At 44.1% G+C, this 16,244-nt stretch overlaps 1 protein-coding gene across 6 annotated transcripts in view; it reads left to right on the plus strand.

Moving 5' to 3' along the window:
* Vps13 (vacuolar protein sorting 13C) overlaps positions 1-16,244 on the plus strand; it is a 103,445-nt gene that overhangs the window by 11,793 nt on the left and 75,408 nt on the right. For all 6 annotated transcript variants that reach the window (XM_089548304.1, XM_089548306.1, XM_089548307.1 and 3 more), the window contains exons 9-19: positions 115-221; positions 3,356-3,515; positions 3,604-3,666; positions 3,962-4,061; positions 4,900-5,000; positions 6,842-6,909; positions 7,316-7,393; positions 10,386-10,590; positions 11,268-11,326; positions 11,875-12,027; positions 13,128-13,236. In XM_089548304.1, the coding sequence (XP_089404430.1) occupies positions 115-221; positions 3,356-3,515; positions 3,604-3,666; positions 3,962-4,061; positions 4,900-5,000; positions 6,842-6,909; positions 7,316-7,393; positions 10,386-10,590; positions 11,268-11,326; positions 11,875-12,027; positions 13,128-13,236 (1,203 nt within the window). The remainder of the gene's footprint in view (positions 1-114; positions 222-3,355; positions 3,516-3,603; positions 3,667-3,961; positions 4,062-4,899; positions 5,001-6,841; positions 6,910-7,315; positions 7,394-10,385; positions 10,591-11,267; positions 11,327-11,874; positions 12,028-13,127; positions 13,237-16,244) is intronic.

Genomic DNA, 16,244 nt, shown 5'->3' on the forward strand with positions numbered 1-16,244 from the left:
GCCTCTGCAAACATATCATATGCAGTTCATTGCACCGTGCTCTTCTTCTTTTGATTTGTTTTGATTGCCATCTTTGAGCCAATAGTCTTACTTCCACATGCCTACACGTTGCAGTTTCAAGACATGCTGGCGTTGTCGGATTCCATCACGAGGATGACAATTGCTGCGCACTACAGAAAGTACAGGCCTGACGTTCCGGTGCACAACAATGCCAAGAGATGGTATATTGCATGTTTTTGCAATCTATCTCTTTGTTCGTACCGCGTTCAGTCTATGTTGACACTGGCTTGTTCACATCATTGTGCTTCTCAGCTTTGTATCATAGCCTTAAAGGGATTGACCACTGACTTTTAAGCGCCCATTGTTTTTTTGCTGCAGCGGAATACCTGCTGTTTAAGGTGCTTGATTGCTCAACGGCTTTGTTAGAAATGATGTTTAAGATTTTTATGTAGAATTTTTCAGTCGATGCATGGGTCCCTTTTCATGTATCCAAATGCTGGCAACCAGGATCGATGAGCATGATGGTGATCTCATGTCTGCAAAAGTGTTATACTGAGAACTAAATGATTATCACCTGCCAGACGCTAACTGGACACTTTTAGTATTGTCATCCATTCCAGTTTCCACACCCAAAACTGTTACGGCACAGTGACATATGCCTTGTCAATGAAAGATTTGGTGGGCCATATCTACTGCTTAAAGTATGACACCACTCTCGAAGGAAAAATGTTTATTTGATGAAATAAAATTTATTTTACTCTTTTGAAATGTTAGGTGTACCATGTTAATATCATCAGCGATATAAATCGGCTGAAAAAAATTTTGTATTTTTTTAATAATACCAATATATTCCTTTGAATAGTGCTAAATTTGCCTCCCACGCTAACAGTGATCACTCGCAAACAATTGAATACACGTCATCATGCTTTGAAATTTATGCAGGTCTATCATCAGCTGTGCAATTATGTGGAACAAAGAGCTGTGATGAGCTCGCCAGGAATTACTGCAAAAAAAACTGAAAACATACAACAATATTAAATGGCTTTCCAAAAGCTCGGCTGTTCAGAGAACAAGCCACAACATGACAAATTTTTAATGGATTTCAATAATCCTTGTTCATTACACATCCTGGTATGTTTGTGCCAAGTTTCAAGAGAAAATCTTTATTGGGTACGATGTTATCCATGTTGGCTTAACATAGAAAAGAAGAAAATTGCATTTTGAGAAAAATAAGAATGAAGGTTACTAGTTCTATGTAGTACACAAGTTTCTATATACTAAAGAAAGTAAAAATCGAAGGGTGCTAAAATGCTTCATACCTATAAGGAGGTTTTCCTTTAGCGTTTCGCTCATCTTTTTTTTTTGTGCATGCAGTAGCTCGCCCTTTTTCTTTTTTTTTCTTTTAGCACAGTGTAAGTAACAATCTAGCCTGTTACTTTTGAATGGCACTAGCTAGAATCATGAGTTTTTGTGCAACAGATAAAAGAATGTTCATGGTAAATACACATAAAAATGAAAAACGACATTTTTCAAGAAAATTGGTATTTCAAGTGTTTCGTCATACCTTAATCCAAGAACTGCTGAACACTGTGGCACCATCTAGTGACAAAAGCTAAAAGCACATCCGCAGCGATGTGCTTTTATGTGCACAGAAAAGCACTGTGCACCTAAAACAAATCTGTGATATTTTACCGAGATGTGGTTATGCAGTGGGATCCATTGATAATAGCAGGGTTTCACCGCAAGACGGCACTTAGTTTGTTTTGTGCGATTTTCAGTGCCAAATTAAAATCGTAACCTCATTTCCTGGATACTGAAGTGCTCGATCTTCACAACTAGAGTTGATTCTGAGGATGGCACGAAAGAGAGGGGGGACAGGAAGGCACACAAAAGCAACGGTACAATGACTTCCGTTGTTTTCATGTGCCTTCCTTGTCCGGGTCTCTTTTGCACTGTCCTCAGAATCAACTTCAGCTGTGAACCAACTAGATGAAACCAAAGTACTACTTGATCAGTCCTTGCAACATGAGGCAAGATCTTTTCATTGCCACCATAATTTCGTGGCACATTTTGATCAATGGTCTGCAGCTTTAAATGTTGAATCGTTCAGAAGTCACCTGTGGGACATGTACAGTCTGTGCCAAAAGTAACCCGGCACAGGTGATTTGTTTCTTAGCCGCGTAGCGAAGCACTCATGGCAGCCCTTAACCCTTTGAGGGTCGAATTATTTTGAAGAAAACTTTCCCAGGTGGTCAAATTACTTTATTGCGGATCTTGAATCTACAAAATGTATATAATCGAGAATAAATAGTAAAAAAAAAATTAGGAACAGTACTTTGGTGACAGCATCACTCACAACTGGAAAATGTTCAATAGAATAGAATAGCAACGGTGATAAGCAAGCTAAGAGCAGCACCAATAAAGATAGAAATCAACTTTCGCCGCCTCTGCAAAGCAGTGCCCACAAAGAGAAAACACGTTTCGCGCGACTCCGTTGCGATCCCGCGGCGGAATCAAAACCGCGTAGGCACGTTGCCACAGAGGGCGAGAATACCTCGCGAGCAACGGTGATAAGCAAGCTAAGAGCAGCGCCAGTAAAGATAGAAATCAACTTCGGCAACCCCTACAAGATAGTGCTGACAAAAAGAAAACTCAAATTTCGCGCGACTCCGTTGCGATCACGCGGCGAAACCAAAACTACAAAAGGGGTGTTGCCGCAGTCTGTGCCGCCGCGCTAAAGCTAGACATAAGTTCTGCTTATCTCCGTAAGAAGGCAGCACAAAATCCAAACACTTCTTGTAAGTCCTAAGAGGTGGCAGCACCACCCAGTGAGCACGCATTGTTCTTTTGGTGCAAAATTTCAAACGGAAGATCGAAACCGTACCCGTACGGCAAAGACCTTGCGGGACAGAAAACCGCCGCCGTACATATAAGGCAAAAACCTTCAAAGGGTTAAGCTCTGATTCTGTGTAAAGAAAGGTGAGACCTTGTCCTTACATTACGGCACCGTTCGGTGGTCTTTAGGGCTGCTGTAAATGCTCCGTTATACGTTTGAGAAGCAAGAACCTGTTGCTCGGTTACTTTTGGCAAAGGGGGTACCTTTTTTTTTTTTAATGTCATCTGATTTTTGTTTGTCGACCGATGTGTGTGTGTTCATCAGTACATGTTACTGACTCCTAAATGAAAAGAAAAAGCTTCGCTACTAGTTTGTTCAAAAAGTTGATGGAAGAGAAATGTACTGTACACAAAATCTGCAAAATGAGGGTGCAGGAAACGGAAAATAAGAAGGAAAGGAAAGATGTGGTAGTAGTTCATTTTTCACCACTGCTTGCTTGCTTTGTTTAATTGTTTGCAGGTGGCATTTTGCCTATGAGGCGATTTTGGAGGAGCAAGTAAGGCGACGCCGGCGCAATTGGTCACTAAAGCACATGCATGAGCATGTCCTCAAAGTGCAAGCGTACAAGGCCCAGTACAAGGTCAAGCTAAAAACCAAACAGTCTTCGGAAAAACTGAAGGTTGGCTGGATCTCTTACAATAACTTAGCAGTGTCTTTATGCTGTGTTGGCTGGCTGAATTGAATTTTATTTTTACCACATTTTTCAGACCCTTGAGGATGAGCTGGATGTTTTCAACATCACACTTGCCAGGCGCCAGGCAGAACTGGAGGTAGGCTTGGATAGGAGCTCATTTGAATGTCCTTTCATAGCACACGACCATCAGTCGTTCCAGCTTTCACTTCCTTGGGCACATTGGTCCAAGGTAGTCTCAGTTTAGTCTCAGTTTAGTTTAGACGTTATTTTTTGAAGTGTGTGTAGTCACTGATAGCAGGCGTGTTCTTTAGCTCTTTGTGTGCACTGCAAAGCATATTCTTGGAGAAATGCAGCAAATAATGCATCATGCTGAGAGAAATAGGCATTGCTTCAAATTTTAATGTGGCTCCTTCATTTGTTCTGCCTGCCAGGTTGAAGAGCAGCAGTTGAGTGCTCCCAAGCAAAGTTGGATATCATCCTGGTGGTATGGTGGTGACCAGAGCAACGTAGCACCTCAGACCCAGGACATTGGTGCGTACATCTGTTTTCAGCATGAATGCGTCTCATGAATCGCATTGATCAGCTGCGACTTTGCACTCAGAGAAGTCACCACGGTCGACGAATGTCTCTGCATTCCAGCTCTTTGTGTCGCATGCCTGCTTGTACATTTAAACATTTGCGGTTGCTTGCTATACTACCAAAATTGGATGAAATTTTAAACATAGTGGCAGGGAACTGTGTTACCTGGGAACATAATAACTGGAAGAAAAATAGTGCAACTCTGTAGGGCATTTTTAATGCCTACGATTTTGAGCATATGAATGTGTAACATGTCAATGAGCTTTTACTTAGCTTGGCAGTTTTTAGCAAGCACACAATGCACATGGTGTGAGTGGCAAGATTTCATGTACGAGGACATGGAAGAAGTTTGACATTGCAAATCTGAGGGAATAATTTTCTCACAGAATTTTAACTTTTGGGAATTTTTTTTTCATTACGTCTTCAAATCCTTTTGTGTTACTTGTGCTATCCTATCCTCAGTTGAATTTTTTTTTTTTAAATCTTTAACTCTTTTTATGTTACTTGCGCTATCCTATCCTCAGCTGTTGTTTTGTAATTGTGCTGGAAGCTCTGAATTTAGCACAATAAGCTGACTGTTGGAAGAAAGCCCGCATTCTTGAAGCTCATGGTTGAAAAACAGCGCAAAAAGACTAGACACAAGAGTAAAGGCGACGACAGGACAAGCGCTTCGTCGCCTTTACTCTTGTGTCTAGTCTTTTGTGCGCTGTTTTTCAACCATGAACCTATACCAACTCGCCCAACTTAACGTTCTACTAAGTCTTGAAGCTCTTATTTTGCCGTTTTGCAGCCAAACAGTTCGAGAAAGCCATGACCCCTGCAGAAAAGGAGAAATTATATGCTGCCATTGGTTACCAAGAAAACTCCTCAGCACCCATCTACCCAGTCACTGTAAGTTACTTTCGGCATTGAGTTTCAATTTTTTTTCAAGTGCCGTAGGGCCTTCTATGCCATTTAATTTTAATCTGGAGTGTGGGCTTTCAATGATAGTTTCTTTTGATCTAAAAATAGGTGTTTAGGAAAATTGTCAAATAAGACTCGCAAAAGATCTTTACTTACAATTAAATAAATATTAAAGACTTTAGTGGATGCTGTACTGCTATTGCAGATCACCCTCCTTGCTGTTGTCACTTTCCTTATCAAAAGAATGCATTGGTTTCGACAGGACATGTCCTTTACATGTCTTTCACTCGCTGGTACGCTCCACGTTGGATTACAGATGCATATTTCATGGGCCAGTGAGACCGTCATACCTAAAGCACATAGATCTAATACACAACTCAGGACTGCGCCTGCTCACAGGCACATACAAAACATCTCTCATAACTAGTGTTTATGCAGAAACCAATAAGCCGCCTCTTGAGCACAAAGGATTACACTAAAGCAAAAGTTTGGGCGACTTGATATGCATTCATTATAGGGGAACAGTGTAACAGTGATGGGACAATGAATGCATGGACTAATTAATGCATACCCTAATGAATGCATAGCAACTCACCCAAATTTCTGCTTTACTTGGGATTTCTAGTACACTGGGCTCTAATATGTGATAGTGCTTGTCTTGCCCATGTCCCACCGTTGTTGCGCTGTTACCCTACAGGGATTACACTAACATGTGCACATGTCCTGAAAATGCAACAAATACCAGAGAACCTCTGCTACTTTATTTGAAACGCCCCTCCAGAACAATATTCTCTGATATGACTCGAGAAGTCAGACTGTTGCTGATTTGATTTGAAGATATATGTCGTGAACTGGACATACACCTGGCTGTAAGCATATGTGTTACGTGTGTGCTTATTCTCGCTTGTTTCGCCACTCTGCACTGTGGTAAGGCGCTGACAAGCGAGTGGGTCGATGGTCATGTGATACTGTTAAAAAATTGGCCGGATGTACTTGGCACACTGCCAGGTGTTGCAGAAAAATCCAACCCAGTGCCTCCGTTGTGCAGCCATCCTTTAGTTTGCGATGTGACCCTGACACATTTCCATAAGAAACAAACCCGCATGCGAACAGGTCATGCAAGAATATGCCTTGCACTGGAGGAAAATTTACACAGATGGTTCAAAAGCAGCACTTTACGTAAGAATGTGACTGCCGTAGTGCATATCAGTTTTCACTGCCAAATACTGTGCAGTCTGTGTTGCCATGGAAAAAAAACTCTTGTGCGATCCTTGGTGGATTGTTTGAACGTGTTAGCAGCTAAACTTATGTTTATCCATGGTTGACACACTACAGTTTGTTGTTTCCGAGGTGGTGCACTGAGGTTGAGTATATTTGAGGTAACACACGAAAGTTCGTTATATCCAAGGTTAACACAAGAAAGGTTGTTGTATCTAAGGCAGCATACTTAGGTCCAGTATATCCGAGATTAGCTCAAGAAAGTCCATTATCCAAGGTGGCATACTAAGGTTCGTTATATCAAAGGCTAACACATGAAAGGTTTTTATATCCAAGGTGGCACTCTGAGGTTCCTTGGTGACCGTTTTAATGCTGATGCATAAATAATTGATGTGTTTTGGTGAGCAGATTTATCAGAACAGTAGTAAACTTTGTTTCTTTGTACAGTGGCAGACATTGATAATCTGTTGTCTCCAAGCATTTTGTGATTACACTAGCTCTCGACTGCAGCACAGACTGACATCTCTTTGATTTTTTTGTTTTGATATTGTGCACTGTACTTTAGTGTATGGTATACAAGGTATTAAGGAATTTGCTTCTTCCTTTTTCAGTTTGTTTCTAAGAGGCTCAACTTCCTGCTGAAGAACTTTTCATTGGCTGTACATGATGAAGCAAGAACGTAAGACTGTGTTCTCTCATCAAATTTTTTATGGATATTATGGTCCAGCCCCTTCCTCCTGTTTTTTTCCTCTGTTGCAAAATGGCAAGTTTGATAAATTTTTGCCTGGAATGTATTGCATTGGTACCTGTTCTGCGCAAAATTGCAGTGTGAATGATATGACATTTTACATTGTTTATTCAGCTACCTACAGTGCCCTTATAAGCATTATTGTTGTGCACGAAAGAAATTAAATTTCTTTCCAGGGGTTGGGGGAGGTGTACTTCCGGTCTCTGCTAGCAACTTAACAGCTTGTGTAATACCCATCATTGCTGCTCTGTTAGGAACGTGCATTGCAAGTTGCCGTGCCCTTTTGCACATGTTTTGCACCGTGCACATTTCAATTTTTTTTCTCTCTCCTGTGTAGGAAGACCATTGTTGTGCAGGTTATATTGGACGACATGTCTGCCAGTTTTGAGCAGAGGCCCCGAACAGATGCTATCAAGTAAGTCTTCAGTGTCGGGCTTGTCTCTTTGGCAAGCCCTTATCTTTGTGTGCTGGAACTAATGCTGCCTTAAGTCCAGGGCCAGGTGAAAAGGCAGATGTAAAATTAAGGGGATTCATGACTTTCAATTTGGCCCAAATTTTCAAAACTTGTAACTGAAAATGGAGCTTTTATATTTACAAAAGGCCGAAAAATGGAACACAGATATTTTTGCTACAAGCAGTTTTCACCACTAAACTGCAATGACGATACAATTTTTTTTGCGCCGATCTTCGAGGCTAGATATCCATTTCCCATCGGTGATTATAGAGGACTTTTCCAGCATTGACGTCCAGGTTTTGGATTGAGTGGTGGGAGAAAAAAAAAGTTCCATTTTCATTCCTTATTTCTGCAAGCTCACCTTTTGCTGAGAATAAAAATCTCATATAGCTGTTCAGTGTCTGTTCAAGCCAAGTGAGGTACAAGTTAAATTGAAACACATGGCATTAAACTTCTGCTGGGATGTACGACAGCCCACAGGACAAGATCGTAGAGGGAGTGTATGAGTGTTGGTTATGTTGACACAACTGTTCGCAATCAAACTTGACATCTATGGGAATACTAGGTTCACATGACTGGAATTTCTTATTGTATTATCTTCAAACTTTTGCTTCATTTTATAAACAGCTGCATATTATCAGCTTGTTTACTTGTCTTGGTGTGCCGCTGTGGGGTCTCAGTGATTATGATGCTCGGCTGCTTACCCGAAAGACGCAGGTTCAATCCTGGCCACAGTGGTCGAGTTTTTACGGCGGTGAAACTGTTGAGGCCCATGTACTACGCGATGTCAGTGCACATTAAAGAACCCCCGTTGGTCAAAATTTCCGGAGCCCTTCACTACTGCATCCCTCATAAAACTGAGTTGCTTTGGGACGTCAAAACCCCCATAAATTTAAAACTTGTTTTGGTAGTTATGACAAAATGTTGGGGGTCTTCATATTGCCATGTATCATTGTAGTGTTTGTTCGATCACGCTCAAGGCTGCAGGAAAGGGTTGTTATCACTTTTGTTCGCGAGAAGCAACCAGACTAATCTCGATTGATAGCAGCCATGAAAGGCTGCATCTAGGTTTTTCTAGATTACTGTAGATGATCTTGTCCTGTTATCTGGAAGTTTCCTTGCCACCTTTAAATTGAGCGATGCCGCGAGCTGCGGACATTCGTAGTTCGACGACCGACGAGCACGTTTGTTGCTTACGCCGCCGCCGAGTGATTCAGTTATTTTGCGGGCGCAAGTCAGCCCAAATAAAGAGCTTCGTTTCCAAGACTGGCTGGTGTCTTCCTGACCACTGGACTGCCGTCACTACAACGTGACAATATGTTTTTCTATATGTTCGTATAGTTTCCCTTCCCAATGATGTCAGTCCATGTGTTAAATTCTTTTTGTTGGTACGAGGTCATCGACAAGTGAGCATGCCGGAAAACCTCATATAATAAACTTCTTCCTCATGTTTTATGTGGAGACAAACAATTTTGAGCCGAAATCCGCAGTTCCGGTTTTGTTATTATTCTGTGGCATAAACATCTGGCTTCCAGCGAGATCAAGCGCTGTCTAGCAGTGACATTGGTTGGCTGTTTCTGTTTTGGCCCACTTCATTGTGCTGACCTGTTGTCATCATCCGCGTTATTGGAAAAAGTGCAATCACACCTCGCACAATGTCTGGACCATGAAAGCAGCACTCTGCTGCTTTTAAAAGGGCAGTAATCACGGCTACTGAAAGTACCGGCACCATGTAAAGTGCTGCTACATGGACTGAATGAGGTAGGGAGAGCTTACAGTTACTCACAGTTACTTCCTCCGGATGGCTGAAATGGACAGCCACACTGCGCAGTTTGGTCGCAAGTGCTTGGGCCACCATTTTCGGAGAACACGTCTGCTGTACTCTAAAGAAATGCAGAATATCGGATGTGCACTACTGTACCGAACACGTAGATACCTCTAACAACAGACTCTGAAAACAGTACACCTGACGATGACGATCACTAAAGTGCGAAGTACAGTGCAAATAAATGCTTTCGATGCGCTTTCCTTACATTATACGTTGATAGACGGTTTTGCAGTTTTTGCTCTCTCCAAATTGCACTTCGTATCATATGTGGGTTCGTATTACAGTTGAACTTAAGTGTAACGAAATTGAAGGGGCCCGGCGCTTACTTCTTTATCCGTAACTTAGCCCATGTTGACTGAGCTTCTTAGGGGAATCGTCATTCCTAGGGGAATCGTCATTCCTTTTTTAAAAAAATCCCCTGTGCTCCTTGGTTTCTGTGGCTGTTGGCTTCTCTCATATTTATAACGAGCCCCTCATTCCCCTTCCCTTGTTTGCTTAATTGCTTAGCGAGGGTCTCGGTTCTGGCAGCCTTGACGCCATAGGAAGCATAAGAGGGTTCTCACACAGCTTCCACCCTCGCCGTTCGATGGCGTTCTACGTCATACCAGCGGTAACTCAGGACGTTCCACATCCGCCGCTTACGAACGTGGGTGGCGCTGATGAACACTCTCAAGGTTAGGTTATTTGTAAACATAAATACCCCCGAAAGCAGAAGGTTTGACAGCCGTCGCCGTAGCTCAGAGGTAGAGCACCGGACGCGTAATTCGGAGGTCGTGGGTTCGGATCCCACCGGCGGCATGTGGTTGTTTTTTCTTCTGCTTTTCTAATCAATTAGCTTTAAGCGACAACATATTCAGTAATATCCTTACTTGATCAACACCACAAAAAAAAAATAAATTAATTAAAAAAAAATCCCCTGTGCTCCTTGGTTTCTGTGGCTGTTGGCTTCTCTCACATTTCATTATAATGAGGTTCAACTGTATGGGTGGGTTTTTACTGTACTATATGGAGAGAAATTGACCAGCAGCTCACTGGACAATAAATTTGGCAGGTATATCATGCACCTAGGTTTCCAGTGCACATATTTTAAGTGCATGTATAAGTCTGTTCCTTTGTTTTTTCCAGGTTGGAATCAAAAATAGAGAAATTCAGAATCCTAGGTTTCCCCGAGGACCCGGCAGAATTCTGCACTCTGATATCATCCGAGAATGTTGCGGGCAATGAGAAGAAGACCCTTTTGTCGTTTTTGTTTGAAACAAACCCAATTGACGAGAAGTGCGACCACAGGGTTCATCTTTTTGCAGAACCAGTGGAGATGGTTCATGACTCGGTATGTTGAATTGCTCTTGCACAGCTGAAACGTAGAGAGGCACCTGAACAGTGTTACTAAGTGAAATCCTTGGAACGTCGGTTTTGTTTTAGAAAATGGAACAGGGATAGGGAAAAATGAGGCAGGCATGCTTAGGACTAAAAGCTTCTTCCAGTGCACTTGCGATTTGTTCTTCCCCTCTCCCTGTTCTGTTTTTCAAAACAGCGCTAAACCTTTCAAAGGTAAAGCATCAATTAGCTTAAGCCCTTGTGCTGTTGATACTAAGCAGAAGGTTGTTTTTCTGAACATTTCATATGCTTTTGTAGTCTTGAACGTTTTAACTTGATGTGAGATTAATTTTGAATGCATCAAGAGTCCCACCCACAAACAAATCTTTGATCATAAGGAAACAAAGCAGAGTTTTTCTTTCTGCTAACACTAGTTCACCTTGGCTGTTCTGCGGTAGCTATTCACGAGGTCGCTCATGCAATTGTGGACATAGTTATTTGCATATAGAATTAATCTGGTGGAATTTGTTTATTTGATGCTGCAGTGCAGCTTAAGGTGCACATTGCTATGCTTAGTAGCCCTGACAGAAGGGCTTTATAACTTGTCATATCACTGTTAGCATTAAACTATGTCTTTCTTACATTACACAGCAGACGGTATATGTGTGTATGTCTGCATCTTTTCTTCAGGCTGTCATTGCAGCATTGGTGGGTGTTTTCAGTCCCCCAGAGCAGGCTACCCTTGACAAGTGAGTCCTTTTGCTCTAATTTATTTCACGCGCTTGGAGGCATGAGAGCTGGTCAAAGTAAAAGTATACCGCACATGGGTGGGCTTTTGAAATTTACAGAAGCAGCGTGATATTGACAGGATAGCGAGCACAGCACGAACTCACCTTTGTCATTCAATATCTGTGTACAGACCTTTAAATTATACTTTATAGCTGCACTTTCAGCTCTAAGATTGGTCTCAGTGGAAAAATCAAAGTGGCGCATTAACAAAGCTGAAAGCTCATGTGAACACTGCTTGAGCACTGAGCACGGCATAGCCATGGTATTCAGTTCAGGGCAGTGGCTGCTCTTGCTGCCTTGCAGCCTTTGCAGTCTTTGATACAGGCTGTTTGTTTTGTCCACATGGGCTCAACGTAAATTCAGAACTATGATGTATTTAGGTTTTTTTTATAAAGATTGTACCACTGACTTAGTCAGTACCTCGTGACATGTACACAACTCTGTTCAGTGAAGCTAAAGCATAATGCTTAACTGGAGAGATTTTGTGTTCCTCTTTCCATGCTTGCAGGCTGCAGGCACAGGCAGTATCGAAGCTGAACGACATCAAGGCGATGTCCGCCACAGGGCTGCAGCACGCCATTGAGCAGCGGAAAGCTCTTGAGGTGCTGGTTGACCTGAAGCCTTCCTACCTCATGGTGTATGAGGGCGGCCGGAAGAAGGAGTAAGTTTTTGGCTCACTGAGCAGCCTTTCCGTTTCAGTGGCTGTTTCGGGTACCGAAACAGCTTGCGTCATGTAGAGGTGCTATATCTGCATCTATTGTTGTCTCAAAATTAGTGACAAAGGCTGAGGCTGTCTATGGTAGTATCTGTCATTACCAGTGTTGGTCAGGTCAGCAGCCTCAAAACAGTGTGTGTTGTCCTAATGCTGTTGCAAAATGGTGTGTGGTAGTAGCTGATTTGTAATGGGCATGGAAGATGTATATAAGGTGCAGCAGTCTATTTCATAGATTGTGGAGAAGCAGCAGCCAAAACAACTGTTAAGAAATCTGTTGTGCTGTTCATACTGTTACTGAGCCTTTCTTCTTGGGCACACTTTATTGCACTGTATAGCTGGCTGACTGTGAGCAGTCTTATGTCACAATAAAAATTAAGTGAACTGCCTTTGGCTTGATGGTTGGCAGTGATTTGTGCTGGCACTTTGAGGCGTTTGCTCTTATAGTATTTTAAAGTTTGCAAAAACAGTGTACAAACTGCCAACTTTGCAGTGCTTTCCTATTATAACTATCTTGAGGGAGGGACTTAAAGAAACATTGGCAAGTGTAAGTTTTTGTGCCGTTATTAATAGTTCACTATGCTGAGAGTAGCATTAGTTGAAATGTTGATATTGAGACATTCACTTCAGCCTCCTGCAGTTCTTAAGGGGAAGTCACTGAACTAACAATGGGTTTGGTTTGCTGCTTATGCCATTGCAATTCAGATTGCTCTCTGTGGTTGCACTGTAATGTCTTTGAAACATTGGCAAGTGTAAGTTTTTGTGCCGTTATTAATAGTTCACTATGCTGAGAGTAGCATTAGTTGAAATGTTGATATTGAGACATTCACTTCAGCCTCCTGCAGTTCTTAAGGGGAAGTCACTGAACTAAACAATGGGTTTGGTTTGCTGCTTATGCCATTGCAATTCAGATTGCTCTCTGTGGTTGCACTGTAATGTCTTTCTCTTGTCTCACAATTGTCCCAATGTACTCTTGATGTTTGTGCATACGTGTGTATCTCTATGGCGTGAGTTGTGACAGTTTTTTTTCCTCAATATTGTGACTGCAGCAACAAGCTCCTTTTGGTGATCAGCTTTGGTCAGCTCTATGTTCACGGCTTGCCAAGGAGCCGCAAGGCACCCACAGTGCGGGAGCTAGTCAAGTCTGGGAGTACTGAGGTACTTCTGATTTCTCGCATGGCATAACTAATCTCATCACATGAGAACTAATTGTGTAACTGCGTTTATAATGCTGATCATCAAATACATTCGCAATGCACACTCACTGGTATTAGGTGTAAGGTTACACTCATAAGAGACAATGTTTTTTCATCTTCATTTTGTTTTTGCTGAATTATAGAAGCTTAGTTAGTTTAGTTTGTAGGGGTTTAACATCCCAAGGCAACTCAGGCTATGAGGGACGCCGTAGTGAAGGGCTCCGGAAGTTTCGACCGCCTGGGGTTCTTTAACGTGCACTGACATCGCACAGTACACGGGCCTCTAGAATTTCGCCCCCATAAAAATTCGACCGCCGCTTTTATTATAGAAGGGCCAGTGGCAGTAATAATGACTTAATATGGACTTTCTGAAGGATTTAAGATGCAAGCGAATCTTAGTCGAACCTCGTAATAGCGAACAGGTAAAAAATCATAAATTAATTCGACATAGCCAAAATTTGTAGTGCAAAATCTCATCAAAAATGCACACAAGAACAGAGCAATTTAGTCAGCGAAGGGACGGCAACTCAGGTGAGACTTTCTAGAGAAATGGGGTTTCTGTTATGTAGTTAGTTGTAGTGCCATTTCGAAGGTGCTCACTGCAATTCCAGAGGTCGCAAAAGACTGGGTGCCAGTTAAGTAGGCTTCCCTGTGCTGCACTCCCAGCACGCAATAAGCTAGGCGCTTGCTAGGGTGGCTTCTGCATTACAGCTGTGTGCATGGGAAGACGGGAGGGAACACTTGAGCTCTGCCGAAAAGGTAGGTGACATGATAGCGCTAATGGCTAACTGCCCATATGTGCGGAGTTGGTCGTTCTCTATTTTAAACTCGTAGATCACGGGAGTCCTCATACCACTGGCGTCCTTCGTAGCCTGAGTAGCATTGGGTCGGTAAGTACTATACAAACCACAAAATCCTCATAACCACCACTGGTGCAGCGGTTAAGCGATGCGCCACTTCCCCGGCAAGTGGCTCTCAGTGGGCAGGTTGGGATGACGTCACGAGGTCACGTGACCTAGGTGGCAGGTGGGCCACCTACTTCTCTGGGGATTTTTCGCTCACGCTGCCACTGCTGCTGACAGCGTCAGGTTTCCTGCTGAAATGGGATCTGTTCTTGCAATTCTTCCAGTGTCGTGTCCGGTCGCTGTGTTGAATGCAGCGAAAGACGCACACGGTACTTTAAGACTTCGTTTATTTAAAGCCGATGAGGGTGCGACCAGCGTCGACCGAGGCAGGAGCCGAACTGGCCGCCCGAAGAAAGGAGGGAGCGGAGAAGCGTCCACGGGAGGGAGTGGCTTCCCAAAACAGGAGGAGGGTGCGGGGGCGCACCATGGGGGGGCATCTGGCGACAGCGTGCGACGAGGGGCAAGTGGTCGTTAGGAGGAGGATGCGAGTGGTCGTTAGGAGGAGGTGCGGGGGCGCACACACACAAAAGCAATAAGGGGACACAACACTTCCTTCCCCCTTAGAAAGTTGCCTGGTATCGTGCAGGGGGTCGGCGCTCACGCGTGGAGGCGCGCTGGCTTTGTGCGCTCGGGGGAGAAACACTTGTAGGCTGGCTGTTGTTCGCTGTCTCCTAGGTCTGTCCTGGGCGAAGTCTCTTCTTCCGGGAAGAGGTGCCAGGCTATGTGGGAAGATGGTGCACGTGTTCTCTCCGCTGGCGGACAGCTCTCAGACGGCGTCGTAAATCTACGCAGCTGGTTGAGATGTCGGCGTGCTACTGTGCCATGTATGTTGACGAGCCAAGAGCGCAGGCCTATGCGTCTGACAATTGTAGCTTCCTCCCAGCGTGGCTTTTTCAGAAACTGTCGGGCGAGGACGCGCTGCCCCTCATTAAGCGTGCCGCAGCGCGGAATTGCTTTTTCTTCCCGGAACGTCTCTGCCTTTGGCTCGGGGAGGATGGCTGTGAGCTGGGTTCGCATTTCACGCTCGAACATCATTTTCGAGGGGGTCTCGCCTGTTGTGCTCTGAACCGTCGTGTGCTGCTTGAAGAGAAAGCGCGCAAGGCGGCGCTGCAGCCAGCCTGTCTGATCTCTTTCAAGGGCGCCTTTTAGCTCGGCTACGTAGCGCTCGGCTTGTCCGTTTGTCGCTGGGTGATAGGGGGCCGATGTAACTGATGAGATCCCGTTGTCGCGATAAAACTTGAGGATCTCCGCAGACACAAACGGTGTTCCGTTGTCCGACACTACCTTGCGCGGCAGGCCGAACGTTGCAAATAGTGATCGGAGGTTGTCAATGACTGCTGCCGAAGTCGTCTGTCCCATTTGCCTTATCTCAAGCCACTTTGTGTAGGCATCTACGACCACAAGGAAAGTGCAGCCCTCAATTGGTCCTGCAAAATCAATGTGCAGTGTGTGCCATGGTGTGTCTGGCTTTTCCCATTCTGGGACAGGAGCTTTCGGCGGGGCGCTCCGGCTGCTCTGGCAAGGCTTGCATTCTCGCACCACTGTTTCGATGTCGTTGTCAATGCCAGGCCACCACATGTAGCTTCTGGCACACTTTTTCATTGCAACGATGCCCCGATGTCCGGCGTGGATGAGAGACATAGCTTGTGCGCGTAGTTCTCTCGGCATCACAACTCGGGACCCAAATATGATGCAGCCGCGATGGGTGCTCAACTCTGTAGCTCGCCTGCGGTAAGCGTCGAAGTTGTCCCCTTTGAGTTTATGCACGTTGCCTTGTTGAACAGCTGTGTAAACTAGCCGGAGAGCTGCGCACTTCTGCGTAGATGCTGCAACTGTGCCTGCTGTAAGCGGAGGTTCTGGCAGTGCTTCGAACATCAGAACGTCTCCTGGTGGAAATGGTTCGTCAACAGTTGCGTCTAGTGGCAGACGGCTTAGCGCATCGGCGTTTTGATGTTTACTCCCATTGCGGTAGACCAGAGCGTAGTCGTACGCTGAGAGTTTGATGCACCAACGTGTCATTCGCGGAGACAAAGTTGGTGGCATAGGCCTTTGTGGTCCCAGAATG

This window comes from Amblyomma mixtum, chromosome 6 (assembly GCF_055824585.1).
Source record: "Amblyomma mixtum isolate Tamu chromosome 6, ASM5582458v1, whole genome shotgun sequence".
Classification (NCBI taxonomy): domain Eukaryota; kingdom Metazoa; phylum Arthropoda; class Arachnida; order Ixodida; family Ixodidae; genus Amblyomma; species Amblyomma mixtum.